At 30.3% G+C, this 20,919-nt stretch overlaps 1 protein-coding gene across 1 annotated transcript; it reads left to right on the top strand.

Annotated features, from left to right (window-relative positions):
- The first annotated feature begins 530 nt into the window (after nt 1-530).
- LOC132751783 (uncharacterized) lies at nt 531-20,013 on the top strand. The gene is made up of 12 exons (XM_060742022.1): nt 531-669; nt 5,618-5,947; nt 11,910-11,974; nt 12,605-12,824; nt 13,417-13,710; nt 14,444-14,734; nt 15,297-15,596; nt 16,118-16,402; nt 16,705-16,977; nt 18,087-18,248; nt 18,443-18,467; nt 18,842-20,013. The coding sequence occupies exons 1-12, from the start codon at nt 603-605 to the stop codon at nt 18,996-18,998; spliced, it is 2,469 nt and encodes an 822-aa protein (XP_060598005.1). The 5' UTR covers nt 531-602; the 3' UTR covers nt 18,999-20,013.
- Nucleotides 20,014-20,919: the final 906 nt, after the last annotated feature.

The following is a 20,919-nucleotide window of genomic DNA, read 5'->3' as shown; positions in this document are numbered from 1 at the left end:
GCACAATAATGGTTAAATCCAATAAGTTGAACCAAGAATAAAATGGTACGCTTTTTTTTATTAAAGAAAACAAATAAAACTTTCCCCACCATAAATTTTTTTCCCAAAATAAGAAAATTGTTACTTAATTATAATTTTATCTATTTATGAGTATCACACGTGTATGTCATTATTTCTTGAGAATTTAGTTTATTTGATAATTATTACGATAAGTGTCTTGCGTTTTAATTCTCAAAATTATAGACTATTACATAGTATAGCTTTTTACATAAAACAAGGAAAAACAAGATTCAAGATAAAAAACTATGAATCAATTATGAAACTCATTTTAAACTTGAAAGGTGGTTTATCAATAAACATTTGATTTTCTCAAGCTCTACAGCACAACCACTTTATAAAACTCGTTATTATCCTATTTAAACACTGAAAAGATGTGTTATCTACGCAGTATAAAATATTGTAATCAAGTAAATATATAATATTTTTATTAAGAATGAGCTCAACAACGATTTATATTAAATTCAAACACTTTACTTCCTGGATAGTTTTGTAAAGTTATGTTCTATAAATAAAGTATGATGCGTTAACTATTTCATAAAAATATGGATATATTTAAAATTACGTTAAAGGCTAATCTTTTGTTTGGGCTCATAACAATAGCCTTCGCCGGTAAGAGTTTACTTTCTTATTATTTTCTTTCAACCCTTTAATTTACGACAATGAGAGGCTGTTTTAAAAATTTGCTTATTTTATAAGTTGTACTGGTTGATCATGAAAAATAATATCTGGTATCATATTTGCTACTAAATTTGGCATAATTTAGCAAATAAATATATACAATAATTAAATAAAAAAATCAAACATTTTTTTCCTTTCCATATGGGATATGAAAGATACATAAATAATGTCAAAAAAAAATAAATAAATAAATAAATAAAGTTGCCTCTTCTGTGGTTTGAACTCACGCCCCTCAGTTTCAAAGCAGTTGACAGTGTTTCTATGCTCTTCAAAGTAGAGGTGAATAAGGAATGGTTCACATTTTATGTAGATCTAGACCAATAACTTGTGTGCAAATTTTAAGATCATAACTCTCTTTGTTTTTCCAGAGTAATTATTCCGATTTTGAAAAATGATCCAAAATTGAAAATGCGTTGCAACACTTTTCGCTCAAATCGGACAAGAATTCACAAAAATGCGATTTTTTAATATATTTCTTAGTGTATTTCTTAGTTCTCGTTTGCATATCTTTCTGTTTTAGGTAACCCAGCTGATCTATTAAAAAATTAAATTCTTCTGTTTTTATGCGTGCTATCATTTATTTAAATAAATCATACATATGTATTTCCAGTGTAGTGCTGTACGATACTCCACTAAGTATATTTACATGACAAGACAGGCATTATACCCACTTGATGTAGGTCTGGACCAGTACCTTTCTACACAAGCTCACTTTGTTCTTTTTTTTTTAGAATAATAATTTTTTTTATTGAGTACAATGACCAAAACATGGAAAGCGATTTTACACTTTAAACTCAATTGCATATTGTATCGAGTTAAAAAGAATTGAGTTCCCTTACAACTGCATTGCCTAAATTATTTAAGTTTGATCTTCAGATCTGAACAGATGATACTTATTAACATTGTTTCTTGTCTAACGTGACGAAATAAGATCTTCGACCAAACTTACCTAAACGATTAATGGTAAATGTTTAACTTCTATACTTTCATATCCTTATTATGTTTTACATTATTACATTTATAATTAGACATCAGTTACATCGGGACGGTGGAATTTTACAAGCTGAAATGTGACTTTTTCCCCGTTATGTTACCTTAAATTAAAAGTCATTTTTGAACTGTATAAAATTTATTATTTTTAACAGCCACAACCGCATAAAGTTAAATTGTATACATGCAAATGATAAACAATTTATGCACTTACTTTTATTTAGTGGTAAAAAATGCGATATATATCATAACGCACTTTCGGACGGGGTGGGGAAACTGAAAATCAATATAAAAATCCAAATCCAATATCAATTTAAACGCAACTTTAATTTAAGCACGATGGATGATGAATGTTGACCGATCTACCAAGTTTTACACAGAAAAGTGCTGACAGCTGTGAAATATTACAGGAAGCCATTTCCATTAACTGTAAACATTAGTTAATAATAAATCACCTGTTATTATTAGAAAAGTTATCACCCTGGATTCCTTTGTTTGTATAATAAACAACTTGGCTATTAAGCCTTTGAGATTAATTTTATCTAATCAGTGTCACTATTATGCAGGAAAACTTAAAATGCCATATTATATTTTAAGATTTTGAAGATAAAATGGGAAAATGACCGAAACGACATATTTATAGAATATATTTCTTCTGATTTATCAAGCATTGAAACTATTGTTAACGATGTAATTGATAATAATTTAAGCTTAGATAGCGGTATTGACTCTATATCTGCTATTTTATACAAAAATACATATGATATTTTCGGAGTTACGAAAGTCGTTAAAACGTTTAAGTCCAGACGGAAATTTAAAAGTCAATGGTATGACCAAAATTGTGAGCGTGAAAGAAAGAATTTTGTTCATGCAAATAGATTGTATTCAATTGTAGATCTGCACTTAATAGAGAAAATTTGATTAATAATAGACGATTGTATAGATTAGCTAAGAGGAGAGCAAAGACAAAATATCATTTAGCTCAAAAGAATAAAATGCATAATTTATCAAAAACTTTTCCGAAATTGTTTTGGAAGGAAATAAAATAGTTTAGAAAGAAAAGTCCCGATTGTAAAGTGCCGAGTGAAACGTTTTTTAACCATTTTAAGAATTTATTTAATAGCCAAAATGTATTTTCAAATGATGATGTTGAACAGTGTATTAATAGTGATGATGTTATATTACAACAAGTTGATATGCTAGATAAAGAAATTACAATAGAGGAGGTATCTAAGGCTATTTCTTCGCTAAATAGGAATAAAAGTGGTGGTTATGACTTACTTTTACCAGAAATATTTATTGAATGTAATGATTTATTATCTCCACTTTTAAGTAAAATTTTTAATCATATTTTCACAAGTGGATCTTATCCAATCTCATTGAATAAAGCAAATTATTGTACCTGTCCCGAAAAAAGGGGATCCAGGTGAAGTAAATAACTATAAGGGTATTGCGCTTATAAGTATTTTTTTCAAAAAAATTCTCAGTAATCCTAGATAATAGACTTCGTAAATGGTCAGAGGTCAATAATTTCTTAACAGATTATCAGTATGGATTTAGGAATAGTAGAAGTACTATTGACTGCATATTTGTACTAAATTCTATTATTGATAAGATTATAAAACGTGATAAAAAGAAATTGTACACTGCATTTGTAGATTTCCACAAGGCATTTGATTTAACATATAGAAATGGTATTTGGTTCAAATTAATTGACACTGGTGTCTCAGGTAAAATGTTAAAAATTCTAAGAAGCATGTATGAGGGTGTGAAATTATGTGTACGTAATAATGGCTCACTAACTTTCTTTTTTTATAGTTACATGGGCTTGAAGCAAAGAGAGCCATTATCTCCCTTTTTGTTTATTATGTTTATTAATAATATGCAAGATCAATTAGCTGACGATAGTATAGATGTTTTTACCGTTGAGGAATTACAAATTTATTTTACAAATTTATTTGTTGTTGTTTGCAGATGATACTGCTTTATTTTCTTACTCTGAACAAGGTTTACAAATTCTACTTAATAAATTGTATAATTAATTATTGTAGGAAATGGGGTATTGAAGTTAATTCAGATAAAACAGTTGTAATGGTTTTTAGAAAAGGTAATGGACCTTCAAATATATCGCTTAAGTATGACAATAAAATTTTAAAACAAGTTAAAACATTTACTTATTTAGGAGTAACGCTATCATCTAAAGAAAGTTTTTATCAAGCTCAAAAATCATTGTTTGCCCAAGCTTTAAAGGCTCTTTATTCTTTGAACTCACTTTTTGATAATGTTAATCAAGATACTGAAGATAAATTAAAACTCTTAAATTCAATGGTATTACCAATTTTAAGTTACGGATCTGAAATATGGGGTTTCCATAAATCTCCGGACATAGAACGTGTATACTTAAAGTTTCTAAAACAAATACTTGGTGTTAAACAACAAACATGAAGTACTGCAGTTTATGGAGAATTTAGTGTATTTCCTTTATATATAGTACGTAAAATTAGAATAATTAAGTTTTGGTATAAAATTAAAAATATGCCTGACTCAACTATGAATAAATTAATGATGTTGCAGGGACGAAATAATACATTGTTAAATAGTTGGTCATGCAATGTAAAAAAGTTATTAGATGACCTTGGTTTTTCTTACCTGTGGAATTGTGATAGAATATCTGAAATGAATGTTAAATTAATTATTCAAAGAATCCATATTTACAACAATGGTTATCTGAATTAGACTCATCTTCTAAATTAGATTATTATAGATAATTTAAGCTAAACTTTATTCAAGCTAGTTATTTAAATACTGTTAATGTTGAGGCACATATGAAAGCACTAGCGAGATTTAGATGTTCATCACACAACTTAGAGATTGAAAAAGGTCGATATAGGAATATTATTAGAAGCGAAAGATTATATAGAAGATGTAATATGAATCAAGTTGAATCAGAGTATCATTTTTTGTTAATATGTCCTTTTTATAGAGAATTACATTTAACTCCTAATATGAATAAATTCAATGAGCTTATGTCAACACCCAAAAGATCTGTTATAGTAAACTTGCAAAATTTATCTATCTGGGAGAAACGAGAGTGTTGTTGTATAATAAAATATGTATTTCTTTAAACTATTTTTCATATTTATGCTGTATATTATTATATATGTTAAATATGCAATGTCTTGTATTGTATGTGTTTTTGTGTACTTAAAACTGCCCATCTTTTGTTAAAACATGAACATGAGACATGAATTATATATTTTCATTCTTTTCAATATGATATTACTTTTGTTAATCTAACCGCCAATTATGTGTGGCGAAAAACATGTATATATGTTTATGCTAATAAATACTTTGACTTGACTTGACTTGCTTAGAGGTGTTTTATTACATGAGAATTTTTGAAGTTTAAAAAAAATTAAGAAAAAGTTTCTTATTGAAATCAACTTGTAATTTATCGTTATTATTGTTTCTAACAAAAACAAAAAATCTATAAAAACAGATAATAATTTTGATACTAAACATGACCATACTATCTTAAAGCAAAAATATAAAAATAATTACATATTACACATACAATAAACATGAAGTTGCAATGGCATGAACAAAAAAAACATGGGTATAATTACATCAGTAATCAATAAAATTGCATTCTAACAATTACATCAAAAACGCAGCTTTATAGAATAATCATGTATATATTATATGTCGAAAAATTATATTTTAAGAATTGATCAACCCAGTGCATTCAGTGAATGTGTTGCTTGAGCTCCGATGTTGTAATTTTCAAAAATACGATATACTGAAACAATGATTAAAATTATATTTAAGTTTTAGATATTATTAATTAGAGTACAAGAACTGTGTGCTGTTTTATTTCGTTTTTTCGAAGGTACTGTACAGCAAATTTATATAAAAGGAAAGAAGGTCCCCGTAAAAGGAGGTGGTATACAGCTTGTTTGTGAGGTCTCACAGTTTAGCTCCAATGATGTTGCCAGGGTCTATAAGACAGATTCCATTCCTCTTGAAGACATTACCACTGCTCCATCATTAACAAGCTGTACATCGTCGCAGTGTTTAGGAACTGTACCAAGACATACAATCAGTACTAGCAGCAGTGGTATCACTATAATAGTCACTAATCTCAGTAGATCAGAAGACCAGAAATACTGGACATGTATCCTCAACACTCAGAGAAAATACTTACACCTTACCATATATAGTAAGTATACTTTTAATTGAAGAATTATACATTGGTTGATAACATTATTATTTATGGTATTTGTGTTTTTTAAGAAAACAAATACACAGATGACGATGAAAATTTGGTTTCATAGACGTTGACATACATATATATAATAATTATATATATAGAAGAAGAACACACGAGTTACTTACAACAACCTTGGAGAAGATGAAGGTTAGTTTCTACTAGCCTATAAACTCCTTGTTTATCTTATGGTTCCTGTAATCAATTTACCTCACTAAGGTCGCTGTGTTTTAGTACCACAACATGTCAAATGCATTTTAAAATAAAATGACGGACTCACTCATAACGATATTTTCAAATAGCTTATTCTGTATTTAAACATAGGGTCTTATTACATCTGAATTTAATTATGATGAATTTATTATTTACATATTCTTAATAAAGGTAACTATACATGAAATGTGTGTTGTCTTTTTACAAAAACATGTAATGTGTACTTATAAATGTGAAAGTATGTTAATTTTATAGCTAGAAAAAACCTTACATATAGTTTGCAGCAATTAAGTTTTTTTTGTAATTAGCATGAAATAGGAAAGTGATTGAGGAAAGTCATATTTATCTCGAGTACTATGTACTTTTTAAACTTTATTGTTGTCAGATTTGCTCTTTTATAAAGTTGAATAGGTAAACTGTGACATATATCTAGTAGCCTACTTATTCATTATGGCAAGACATAGTTGTTTAACAATGGGCACTATTCCGAAAACTCTATGTTGGTGTAATGTCCCTTTTTAACTAAAAATTGCTTATCAAAGTGAATTTTTCAAAACTGTTAAATATTTCCAAGAAACTTTGAATACTTGATTATAACGTGAGTGTATTTACTAAGCTGCAGATGCATAAGACTAGGAGCAGAAACCTAAAAACATGTACCCTTTTAACTATTGATAATATAAAATTTACAGAAAAGGCTTAGAAAAAAAGGAGGTCGGGTCTGTGTCGAATCTTTTATGCTGATCGTGATAAATTCTATATCAGATACTTGTTTTGTATTATATGTGCCATGTTTACAATTTCAATTTGCGTGTCTTCTTAATTTCTTTAAACGAAACAATACTTGTTAAGAACTGCCCCGCGCATTAAAAATATGTGAATTTAAAACCAATGTTCATGTCAATAATAAATAGTCCCGATTGTTTCAGTCAATTGTAAGAGAGACTTATATATTTAAAAATACTATTCGATTTAAAGTTTATCCGTTCAATATTTTCAAACTAGAAAGAGGAAGATATACATTGTTTTCTTCATTTTGTAAAGGAAAATATGCATTAATGAAGTTGTCTGATAAAGATTGGTGGTGACCCATAAGCTAAAATAATAAAGAAAGCACTTTATCAACAGCAGTTAATGTAATGACATGATAAAAAGGAAATACAATGCTTGTGTCAGATATAATTTGCGTATTTAACTTATTGATAGTCGTTGCCAAGATGACCGTTTAACCGCATGCGGTTGCACAAACAATAGATAAGGATACAACTAAAATCTTATTGCATGGGAAAAGAGATTGCGTGGCTTTCACGACCTAATTCTCCCACCACAGGGCGGCTATTTTGCTGTCCCAAATATTTTACAGGACGGGTTATTAGGTTTAGGCCAGTAAATATAAAGATTAACCTAGAACTAATTGCAACAGAATTTTTATCAACACCTCACGAAAGAACTTAATCTTAAGTGCTTACCATAAAAAGTCCCCAAATTTTGCGTTTGCAATTAAAAAGATAAGAACGATTTTATTTAGCGATTTTTTCCTTTTTAAAACATGATCCGACTACGCTACCATACCACTAGATTTCACGCGCATTGCTTGTGACGTCAATGAAAATAAGTATGGCGGCGCCCATATTGAATCTATGACGGCTTCCAACAACCTGCGTTTTGGAATTTCTAAACCGTTTGAGGTAAAATACAAGGTTTTTACTCTAAATCTAGATAGGTTTAGATTAATACAATATTTTTTCAGATGTTTATATCGCAAATCTTTCGATGATAACGTTAAATAATAAAGAAATCGGCCAATAATTCATGCTTGCGCCATTGTAAAAAAAAAAAATACTTATTGTAAAAAAGCTTTGAAAATACATGAAAAAATACACCTAGACGTAAATTTTGTACTATTCTTTCATTTGCAATTTGTCATTTCTTTATAATTTATACGAAACAAAAAGAATGAATTGATAATTTTACTTCGCTTGTTGATGATTTTTGTTCTACGGAAGCAAATACGGAACATAAATCTAACATTTGATTATTATTTTTGCTACTCTATTTTGATTTATTTTTCGCTTTAAAGAAAGTTTTACCATTGTGTGGGCACAAGTAAAAAATTCAAAGTTACTTTTTTTGGAATTTCTATGCGTCATTATCAATTTTAATAATGGCAAGATTATACAGTTTAGTTTTGAAACTTGTTGTAAATTGCGAGATAATATAATTAACAAACACATAGTCATCAAACTTTGTCTTATTTTGAAACATTTTTGGTCGTTTTTTTTTATTTTTTTTTTTAATTTAGTTTAACTCAACAAACATTAAAACTTTGATAAAATAGCAATGCAATAATATAACTTGATATTTTTACTATTATGAGAATCTTACTGTTTTGAATCTTTTAATATATTTTGATCAATATTTGCAAAATGATATATCTGTAATCTATTTGATCTTTATCAAAACCAGTGATCTTTTGTTCCAGATGAAACCAAGTTCCTGTCTAAACTTCGCAAAGAGTCAATCAATGACAACAAAATCTTCTGTCCGTATTCGAGTTGGGGAAAAGGGATACCAAGGATATGTGCTGCTTGGAAAAACAATCACTTGAATTTGAAATAAATCCAAAAATCCATGTCCCAAAAATCTTTTGGACAAAACATTTATAGCAGATACATCTGCTGAAAGAAAGTTCTGTAGCTCCCAAATTTCAAGCCTGGATGGTTATTTCGTGGAACCTTTGCTAGATAAAGTATCTTAAATAGAAAAAATCTTTTAATACTATTTTGTTTTCTAGATTAAAATTATAAAAGCACTACCATGAAAATATAGATAGTGGTGATCAGTGGGCATAGAATGTTAAAATTCGTCTGCCTCGTGTTCTATTACAATCATTGATGTAACGTTAATTTAAGGACGGACAGGAAAAGGCATTCCGAGGGCATATCAGACAGAAATGCGCGAACCACTAACATTCAGAATTCCCGGTTGACCTGGAAAAAGGGAACAGAGAGATGCATTTGAAAAGGTCATTTAATTGATTTATATTTGGTGACTTAGTGTCCAAAATGACAAATACATGTGGCAACAAGGCCAAACATATGAAGAACACTTTGGTTATAATGTGGAAACAAGCATTAATGATGGTCATTAGTGTCTGGTTTATGTAACCATTTAACCAAAGTTTATGGTGGTGGTTGGTACTTTTAACTCCGGATCACAGTTTAGCCACTGTATCATTCCTGGGGAGACTGTCAAGTAGTTTACCATTACTATTGCCTTCATTTATGCAATGAACTGTACCCTAATGTGCCAGCGCAAAGGTACAGTGCGAACAACCGTACACAGGATTCCATGATCAATAATAAAGAAGGTGACCTACTCAGTCCTGGAATCCAACCCAGGTCTCCATTCACATTCCAACGCTCTACCTACTGAGCTAACCATGTGGCTCTAAAGTTGAGATCTTCTTATGTGTATTTGTAGATCTGACGATGATCGAAAGAAGGTCACGGTCATGTAACCTTTTAATCAGCCAATCTGTGGCCGCTTTCGCGTTCACGAAAATGGAGCACTTCTATTTTCAAGCGTTGGAAACCAGACACGTGTAATACAATTAACATGATTTCAAGACATTACATTTGACAAAAATGACGATGCCTTGTGACAATTTTAAGATAAATGGCATAACTAGATTTAACGTTTTGATACCGAAATTGATAGTCTAGAATATAATTTTTCGCAGCAATTATATTCTAAATATCTACTTCATTTTTTTCTAAGTCAAAATCAATTCACGGACGACATAAATAATTGTCTGTAAGATTTGCTAAAATAACCTTATTATAAAATCCAAATAGGCTAAAAGTCGAAAAAGAGTGACTGGGAATTAGATCTACATGTTATACACATAAGAAGGTAGGATTTTCCGAAACTTCAGTCAGATTGGCGTTGGGCTATGAACCGGGCGATTCAAACAATGTACAGGATTGATCATGAAATCTACGGTCATTTGCTTTGTGCCACTGCTCTGGCATATAAAGAGGAAAGTAAGGGCATTTAGTACTGGTCAACTGGTTTGCATCCTGCACAGGAATGGCGTCTGTGCATGCCATTTGTTACTCAATCAATAGAATGAATAATGACATGTGTAAATTTAAAACTGGTACTTTTTATATGAAATCAAATGTACGTTACATGTATATCTTTATTTGCATTTTTTAAATATTGTAAATGGGGAAAATAAAGTTATTTTCTTTTTGATTGACAATGAATATACTTGTTTTATTATAAGTGTAAATTTATTTGAGATTGTTGAGCAAAGTATTAATCAATTTGTTATATTTATAAACTTGGCAAGTTTGTTAGTATAGCAAGGAACAAAATATGGTAAACAAGATCAACAGGAAAGGCGGGGTTCAATGAACGGCCTAGCAGCTTTGGCTTTACATGTATATGCAAACAACCGCTCATAAAGGGGTATTCCCTTTCGAACATCTTAAATTATAACATTAAACTGTTCTATTAACTGATTTATTATATTGCTGTGGGGCGATAAGGTCGTTGGCTTTACACCACAAACCTCTTACCAATATAGGTTTGAAATTTGAGCCATATAAGGGCCATATTCTTTTATGTGAGTCGGCTATTCAGCTAGATTGTTTAACTCAGGCGCCCGTTTGTGCATGAAATAATGCAACACGAAGTGTCTGTGGTCATCATCCACTAGGTAAGCTTATAGTGTTACACAAACAAAATATAATTATGGTTTCAATTAATTTATTAATAACTTCAAGAAATTCAGCCAATGTTTATCACTTCGTGATTGTAAAAGAGGACTAAATTAGTTTGAATTTCTTGAGTCTAAGCACATCGCTAAGCTCAAGCAGGTGTGGTGGCTTTGACACCTGGTGTTTTTTAAGTTTGTAAACCCGCGGTGAGTCGAGTCATCTTTCATAGTTCTGGCCATGTGACCAAATTAGCGTTTGTAGCGCCTTAAAATCAACCAATCAAAGAAAAACTATTCTGCAACAATACCATGAGTATGTCAGTAACTCGAAACAGACGTTGGTATGATAGCAGTAGCTCATGAGGCTCTTACGTTATAATTACATTTTCGTGTGTTATAAACGTTCCTTTGAACCTTAAAGTGGACTTGATGCGTTTTGTTTGATGAAATGACAGTCGAAATCGTATTAACATTAATGATGTTATCAGGAAACATTCCTGTAATATATAAGTTATACTTTTTTAAAATGCATTAGTGGGTGGGGTAATATTTTTATGCAGTTTTAGTAAAAAAAAGTAGGTAATCGTATGCTTACTGCATTTTTATTGATTGTCATTTGACACTATAATTTTTTAATTACGTTTTGATATTGTAATGATATATTTGATAAAATTTTACAATAAATATTGATATGTAAACTGACTTCCTGATTCTGTATATTTTTCATGAAATCCAAGGTATCATGTAATTAAGGCATTATTTTCTAAGCAATGGCAACAGCAAACGTTCGGGACTTTTTATGGATAAATGTACATACATACTAGTTTTAGAAAAACAAACTTTTAAAACTGTTGCAATTAGTTCTAGGTTGACCCCCATATTAGGGTATATTGACTGGACTAGTTAACATAATGCCGAGGTGTTATTTACTATGTGAGTAGTATCATTAAGTATGTTTTGTCCATTCCATTCCAGCCATCACACCATCACTCTATTATGATAATCCACCAAGCCAGGACCAAGACCTCGTTCAAAATTCGGTGACATTTAAATGTAGCACATGATGCGCCTATCCTTCACCCAACTTCATATGGTATTATATTAAGGTAATATAACACGTTTATTTATCTTTTCCCAGAAGGTCATAGACCCACTTGGTACAATATACAAAATATATAATATGGCAAACGTGCATTAATATTAAGTTGACATGATCTCTTACATGCATTGCAGTAGCACATTTTACATAGGAAATGAAAACATATATTTACCTATTACATGATGTACATAACTATAATAATTCACATTTTCGTCGTATGTGTCAAAAGTATATGCAACATAAGTTTTAAGTGTGACAAAAAAAATCCAATTGTACGGACTTTACATATTAGATTTGATCTATCACAAGTGAAGTAGATATAATGGACAGATTAAAATCTTTGTCAATTGAATATTGAATTTAAATCATATATATAATATCTAAGATACAATAAAAATAAGATAATTTCGTAAACTATTTCAATCAAAGTGACGTTTTACCTGGTTTTAAGGATAAAATTATTGTATTTCGTTTAAGTTCGTGGTATTTATATACAATTTAGTACGAAGTAACGTAGTACAGTGTGATAGATGTACATGTGTACATTCATTGAGTGTTATTGTTTTTACAGATAGGTGGATCTCGTCAAAAATGGTCAACAACACCACCTGTAACAGAAAAAAATGGTGGTTGTACTGATTCTGAGAAAATATATACATCTGCATTAACTCTGTCAAGATACACAGTGTTTCCTGACAATACAGATATCACTGTGAAGTTACAGTGTGGCGCTATATCAATTACTGGGAATCAAAGTTATACACAAACATCTGTAAATGTCAGATTTGCAGGTACATATTCTGTAGTTTTTCTAACAAATAACAAAGCTAATATGTTACATTCTGCCAAACTATCTCTTTACACGAACAACACTTTTTGGTCAGATGGTGGGTTTTCTACAGCCTGGGATTCTGGCGTTGATATTTTTTGCTTATTCATAACATACGCGCTATTTCAAACCCGATCATTGATAATATCAATGTCGATTTGCCGAATATACCGGCAACTGGAGCCCAGGCTAGGATTTCTATAAGAAAGAAATACAAATTTAAGATATTGAGAAAGTATAGTATATAATCTTAAATAATCTTTAAAAAAAATTGTTAAAACCTTTTTGAAACTTTTGTTCCTTAAAGATTGATGATGGTGAAAATATGAAGTGCATACTTAGTCCATTATTCTGCTACTTTTTCATTTGATAAATTTCGCTGTAATGTTCCATTTACATAAATGTGTTTCCTTTGATTTCCGCTGCAATGTTTGAACAAATTGTCGAAAAACAAGAACGAAAAACATAAGCAAATACCCGATCAAATCTTCAAAGCATACACACAGATGATATACGAAGTGATTTGAAATAATATAGGTAACGTTTTACTTCAGTACAAGTTTCAGCAGTGACATTAAAAGATGTAGATTCAATTCCATCAATTCAATTAGAAGTAAACAGTGGGGAATCTCATACATTGACATGTACATCTAGTGTCAGCAGACCAACAGCAACTATCATCTGGTATTTTGGAGGTCAGAAAAACAAAACAGAAACTACTAGGACATCTACCTTTACATTCACGCCAGAAAATTCAGATAATCAGAAACAAGTTTACTGTAAAGCATTCAACATACAGTCTGAAAGCCAAGCTGTGTCTTCAGACATTGTGTCACTTTATGTAAAAGGTATATCCAATCCTAAAAACTCTTTTCATCCCCAATTAAAGAATATTAAATAACCGCAGTGACTAAAGAAACGAGTAACTTTCATTATTTGTTTTTACTTTTATTTGTGCGTCTGTGCGTTTAGTTGAGTATACTTTAGAAACTAATTTGTTGTAATGTTTGCATAGTACAACATGAAAATCAAACTGTTTTTATATAGTTGAGCTAGACAAAAGATTTATAATTGCACTAGTCAAATGTATTACCAAATGGCAAATCAGTTAAGTGCTGCAAAGACCTATATATCTGTAACATTCTATGGTAACATATAATTATTTTCTGGAAAAGTTCTGGCTCCTTACTGGAGAACAATTTTATGTTTTCATTCAGAACATGTCGTACCTTGACTTGATTAACAAATACTAGAATATCTTCTGAAGGAGAAAAAAGATGACTGCATTATAGGAAGATATGAGATAACTAAATCCTGACTCAAATTCTTCTTCATTTATACATGTATAAGTTTACTTGAGTAAATTATACTAACTTATTTTTGAAATAAAAATAATTTTAGTAATTGTATAGACACTGATATTTTTATAATACACTTTTTTATTCGAAAAAAACTTTTTGCATTACACAGAACGAAAAAGAATATATATGTGTTTTGATTACACTCATCTAGATAATACTGTTTAAATAGAAAAATAATCTTGGGTGATCTAAATATAATAAAATATTTTACACATTTCAGTAAAGGTAGCTATTGTAACACTAAAGGATGGCAACACCGAACCATCAGGAACACTAGAAGTAACAAATGCTGTATCTAAAACATTGACATGTACAGCAAGTGAAAGCAGACCAACAGCCACAATTATCTGGTATATAGGAGATGATGATGAGAAGAAAAGGGAAACTGTTACACTGTCTTCATTCACATTTACACCAGTTATCTCCGACCATAACAAACAAGTTTATTGTAAAGCTTCACAGTCAGGAAATCCAGATGTTGTTTCAAACAGAATAACACTTTATGTTAAAGGTTGTGATTTTTTTACATTCCTATTGCTGACTTGTCTCAATTTTAGCTTCAAACTGTAAGAAATGTTTTATAAATTCTTATACTGTAAACAATTTTTGTTTTAACATTGAAAGGATTTTACTAAAATAATGTTATCTTCATATCACAGAGGCAAGCATTGCATTTGGTTAAAAGATGATAATAAAAAATGCGCTTTCAGTTCCAAATAATACTTTTTTTATATTTATATTTTTTTATTAAGTATTTTTATTGAGCCTAATGGTCATTAGTCTAACACATAGCGATTGGTCATGATAAATTGATAATTAATGTTAGTTACTCAGGAATGCCCACTTAAGTGAACCGACCGACATGATATGACAATGCAATTGTGCTAAAATTGGCAAAAAAAAACCCAGAAAAATAAAAAGCCATGAAAGCTTACGCAACAAATTATATTATAATACACCATAATATATATAGCTTACCTTTAAAAGTATAGAATAGAATTTCTAGAAATAAAGCTTTATGGGATATACTTGTTTTTATTCTTTTTTGACAGAAAGTATTGTTAATCTTTCAGTATTGGCTTTGATTCCTACAATAACAGATCTTAAAAAAGAAAAATTAGAAGGAGATCAAATAAAATATCAATGCACTTCCTCTCAAACACGACCTGTTGCTATAGTAACATGGAAGCTGGGTACTCAAACATTGACTGATGTACAGAATACAGAACATAGTCATGGAAATGATCTTAAATCTGTTACAAGTATTGTAACATTTACAACAAAAAGAACTGATAACAACAAAACAATAAACTGTGAAACTGCAATACCTGGTCAAAATGTAGTGAAGGTTCAAGAAAAGATAACTGTGTATTGTAAGTAGAATGAAAAAAATACTAGTATTTCATTTTTACTTATGGTGTGTGTAAAATAAAAACAAAATGATATGTCCAGTTGAGTTATTATTTGAAAATAATATATGTACACAAAATCATCATTCAGAGCATCATTGCTGTTGTAGAAAATAATATAAAAAGAATACTGCTTTGTAGTTTTAAAGATATTCAGAATTAACAGACGATAGACTTATAGTTTTGTTGATACTATTTTTTTAGATTTAAAAAGATATCATTTCCATGACATGAATGCTTAGGTTTTGAATACTGCAGCGGAAACTGCAATAAATAACGAATAAGTAACATGTTCAGTGTTTAAGACATAATTTGGAGATAATATGGAATAACTAATAAACCATTGAATTTTTACTATAAGTTTGCCGAATCGCTGTTTTCTTATTTTTGTGTCTCCATTTTTGTGTCTGTTTGACTTTGAAAAATAGTAAAATTATAATTTTTATTTATTATTATACCATTAATTATTATTGTTTTATTTACAGGGCCACCAGTGTCACCTGTTATATCAACAATCAGTTTTCCATTTCTCGAAGGTCAGACAGGAAAGAGTATTTATTGTTCCTCATCTGATTATGGTAATCCTACAGCAACAGCAACATGGACCGCACAATATGGATCACCTGATAGTGCTGATACAAGGAAACTAAGGTTTCCTAAACTAACATACCAAGGTGATAGAAGTCCAGTAAAATGTCAGTTGAAGAATTTATTTACGCAGAAGAAATGTCTTCAGATCCAGTCCATACAAGTTCTATTACAAGTTGAATGTAAGAAAAATGAATATAATTAGCATTAAAAGCACGGAAACGATCACTCTAGTATACTTAAACACGAATTCAGAATGTTTCAATGTCAATCCTGCAATTGACTTAAAGCTTGATCCTTACGCAGACTCTCCTTGTTAGCAAAGACGATTGAAGTCATTGTCTCTTACGATGCTTTAAAACCCACGTATTTCGATCCATGTTGTTTAAAAAAGAACTGAAATAAATAGAAAAGAAACTAAACTATTGTCGGATGAAATAAAACAATGTCCTCAAGTATGAATATTTTTACACGAATTTTACAGATTTTCCAAAAGTACAAATTATGGCGAATGGGAAACAAGTAACTACCATAACGACAAATGAAGGTGAAACGCTGTCTGTTACATGTAATGCCACTGGAAATCCAACACCAACAGTAAGCTGGGTGGGACAACAGTCCAGTGGCCCTACTTTGTCATTTGATGATATAGATAGAACAGACCATGGTAACTACACATGTAGGGCTACAGCAACATCATCTCATTATCCCAGTCATAACTTTGGTACAGAAGAAACATTGGCTGTCGTTGTTAACTGTAAGTTGCTATAAATATACTTATGATGACTATTCATTATTTGTTTGGGGTATTGTTATTAATATAAAGTGTTACACCTTGCAAATAGAATATAAGCTACAATGCAAAATAAATTTTATATAACCCTTTAATTTCTAAATTCGTAGGTGGTAAATTTTTCCACCAGTATCATAATATACCAGCCAGTATGACTTTGCACTTTGACAAGTCTCTATACCTTTAAAAGCTTAATTTCTGTTTTTGATATCAAAATCTCTTAAACTTTTAATGGATTGTTTTAAATTGAAAGCTGGTCAAATCCATTACTCTAAATAAATAAATTTAGCAGAAAAAGAGCTAAGTCAAAAGTTTTGTCAATTAAATAGACCTGTATTCACCTTTTGCAAACTTAATTACTTTAGTGTTTAATAAACTGATGAAGCTCATTGACAGCTTAACATTGTTTTCCTGTTACATTATGCTCACTCTTTCGTTGCCCAGTTAAGTTGGATCATAAATGTATTTTAAAAAATGACTTTTTTAATGGGGATTGACAAATAACTGATAATTATGTTTAGGATATGATATGAAAACTATCTAAAATAAAAACAGATTGCCCAGGATTTTCATTAAATATACTTGTACATGTTATTTCACAACTTGTGTTTCTCCTGTTCTTCTTTACAGGTCTCTAAAACTCAGTAACCACTCAAAGTCAGTATTTTAGGTATTTTAGGTATTCTACTTCTTGATTTATTTTCCACAGAACGAGATTTTCTTTTCAAAATACGAGGGTGGGTCAATATGTAATGCAATGAAGTATATTTACCCTTTTCCTGTAAATGTCATTTGTAGTATTTATGGCAACAATGAAGAATGTTATGCATCTGTTTTGTTTGGATGGATATATTATTAAAAGGAAACCAGTTTGCAAGTGTAAACAAACAGATGTGGGCCTACAAAAATGTCCGTCGACCATATATTGCCGTTGTGAAGATGAATAAAATTAAACTTTCCTGCACCGAATCTTTCTAACATTTCCAATACGTTGATAACTAATCATAAAAGAATTAAAATTGCAGATGCCGAAATAAATAGTTTATGTCTTAATAGCATTCTTATATTTATAGGTAAGGCAACGGGATATACTTGTAACAACTGTCCTAATACCTGTTCATGTAGTAATATTCAGGCAGTGATTGTAGGAGTTGTACTTGGATTAATCATCGTGATAGTCGTGGCATATGCTGGTTATGTTACAATATTACTGAAACGAAAAAATGGAAACACAGGTGGGGTTCTTTTGTTCTTTTTTGATAAATATTTTATTTGTTTTTAAAAATTAAGTTGTTTTTCTAAACTAAACTATTGTACAGTTTTCACTTTAGAAAGAAGAAATTATGTTTCACGTTTGTTTGTATTTTCATTGTCAAACATCGATGGATTTTCTGTTTTACCTAATTCTTATCATTTTGATTTTTTGCAGAAAATACCTTTGTCCAGCCGGCTAAGTAAGTTCTCATGTTTCTTTAAAGTTTTTTATATATTAAACAATGAAAGTCAGTCAAATTGATGCTTTTTGGAGTAATATAAATCGCAATTTCCTATGCATTATAACGTCGTTTTTGTTTTCATTTCAATCATATTGTTTCTAAAATTTTATGATATAAATGTTTAACATAATTAAGAGTAGCCTATATACATTGATTAGATAAAAATACATCAATGCAAAAACTGATTTTAAAAAATCAACCATAAAATAAATATTTAACTAATAATCATACTTGTAAAAGAATGAAAATTTATGAAAATGATAAAAAGCATAAACATCATTTAGGAAAAAGCGAATATGAAAATTAAAAAAAAGATTGTATTTTAACTACAGACGCACTGTGCCTTTATATACTAATATGGTGTTCTCAACAAATGATGGTGAGGACCAACAGGGAACAGATCCAGATGAATCCGGAGAGTCTCAATATACGTCACTGAAGACTGAACTTAAAGACGATAGACAAACATATGACCAATTGAAAGTGTAGCAATTAAATGAATAAGAAGAAACAAGAGAAATAAATAAAGTTTTGGGATAACAAACATATACGCATAGACTTCAGGAAATAGAAATATGAAAGTAAAATCTCTAATGAGGCAATAGAACGATGAAAATTTTACATTGTACTGCAATCTATTTCTAATGCAATGTTATAAAAACCACATAAATTTTCGGAAACCATTGAGCGATCTTTTGTGAAAGTGTTTGATAAAGAAACAACAGAATATAGAAACAATAAAGATAAAGGTATTATCATCTGTGTTGCCGAGTGGTTAATGTTGCTGTAATCAAACCACTTGCACCTCACCGCTATGATCCGATTCTTTCATACAAGGAAAATATCGAACAGCGGTGTTTCTGCTCAGGGCCCTGTTCATGTCTGAAATAATAAACAGAGAGACGCCTGCGCTTTTCCTCAACCAGTAACGCAAAGGGTCATCTCTGATTACAACAGTGGTCTAAAATGTGAATTGACATGATTTAACTTGTTTCCCTGTTTTCTGATTATTGTTACCGATTACCTCGAATATGTGTCAATCTTTTCTACTGCTATTTTAACTACATGGGCTTGATATATATTTTACTTTTATTCTTATTTATTGACAGAATATCAAAGTCCTGTGTTCAAAAGACATTTATTTTTTGTAGTTAAAAGAATTAGGAAAACAGGTTAAACGAACGTAATAATAAGAAGAACGTAATTAAAATGAGTTTGCCTGAACTGTTTAAATTGAACAAAATCAAAAAAGATTTAACTTGTACTGCCTTATGAAACTTATGCCAATGCGCATCCCTAATTTTATGTACAAAAGCACTTACATTGAAATAGTTATATAGTTGAGCTGAAGGTAGCGAAGGTTAACTAAGGCAACTATGCCACTTATTTCACCACAGCTTTCTATCATCTTTCACATGTATATGTTTTCACATGTATATGTATAATAATTCTCTGTAAATATTTTGTGATAATCTTTGTTTACAGTTAAATCTTTATATCAATAATATTATTGGACTTTTGTTCTGGTATATTCCTAAATACCCTATTAAGGTTTCATGACTATTTCCTTGCAGCTATATTTGGAAATCGAAAATTAAATGTATCGGGTGTACAAACATTTTAGCTTAACATTGATACCACATTCAATATTACAATCCGTTCATTTTGCTCGCTCATTGATTCCAACACTTAAAAAATTCAGTACCGCTCAGCCGGTGCTGGGGGGCTGTGAGATGTTGCAATTTCATGATCGTCCAGGGACAGACTCAATTAAACCGTGTCTGCAATTTTTATTTAATTTTGTTGTGATAAATGCTTTCGATGGATCACACTTTTCCCAGATTTTCGTTGTCTACTCGCATACTGTAATACTAAAATAATAGTAGAAGATGTGTGCCATTAAAATAGGTTTTATATTTCTTGACATAGGATTTAAAGACATTTTTGATAAAATCTAGTCTGTTTATGGACAAAAAGAAATGTCTGTTTCATCAGTTATTCGCTGGTTTAATAAATTCTAATGCGGGTTAATTTGGACTGAAAATGTGTCCTATGTCCGTCGCCAAAAACAGCAACATCTGTCAAGATTGTTGCTAATATGATACCGATGCAAGATACACTACTAGGTAAATAGCTATTGTCTTTGCATCTCATTAGGAACAATGTTGTTTGAAAATGAGAACGATCTGTGCTACATGAATTCTTCATTTGCTTACTTACAGATGAGCAGAAAAAGGCTTGCGTACAATGCGCTGAACAATATCCAAATATTATGCACGGTCCTTTGGAAATATCGCCACTTGTGTGCTTATTTTTACAAGCAAAAACAAAAAAAACCCCTATAAAACAAGATCTAAGCTTTGACATCTGGCAAAAGACCATGCATTTCAAAAAGGACCACCAGTATAAA

Source organism: Ruditapes philippinarum, unplaced genomic scaffold, assembly GCF_026571515.1.
Source record: "Ruditapes philippinarum isolate M1 unplaced genomic scaffold, ASM2657151v2 ctg8760_1_1_1_1, whole genome shotgun sequence".
Classification (NCBI taxonomy): Eukaryota; Metazoa; Mollusca; class Bivalvia; order Venerida; family Veneridae; genus Ruditapes; species Ruditapes philippinarum.
Note: the sequence above shows the minus strand (reverse complement) of the source record. Positions and strands in the feature narration are given on the sequence as shown.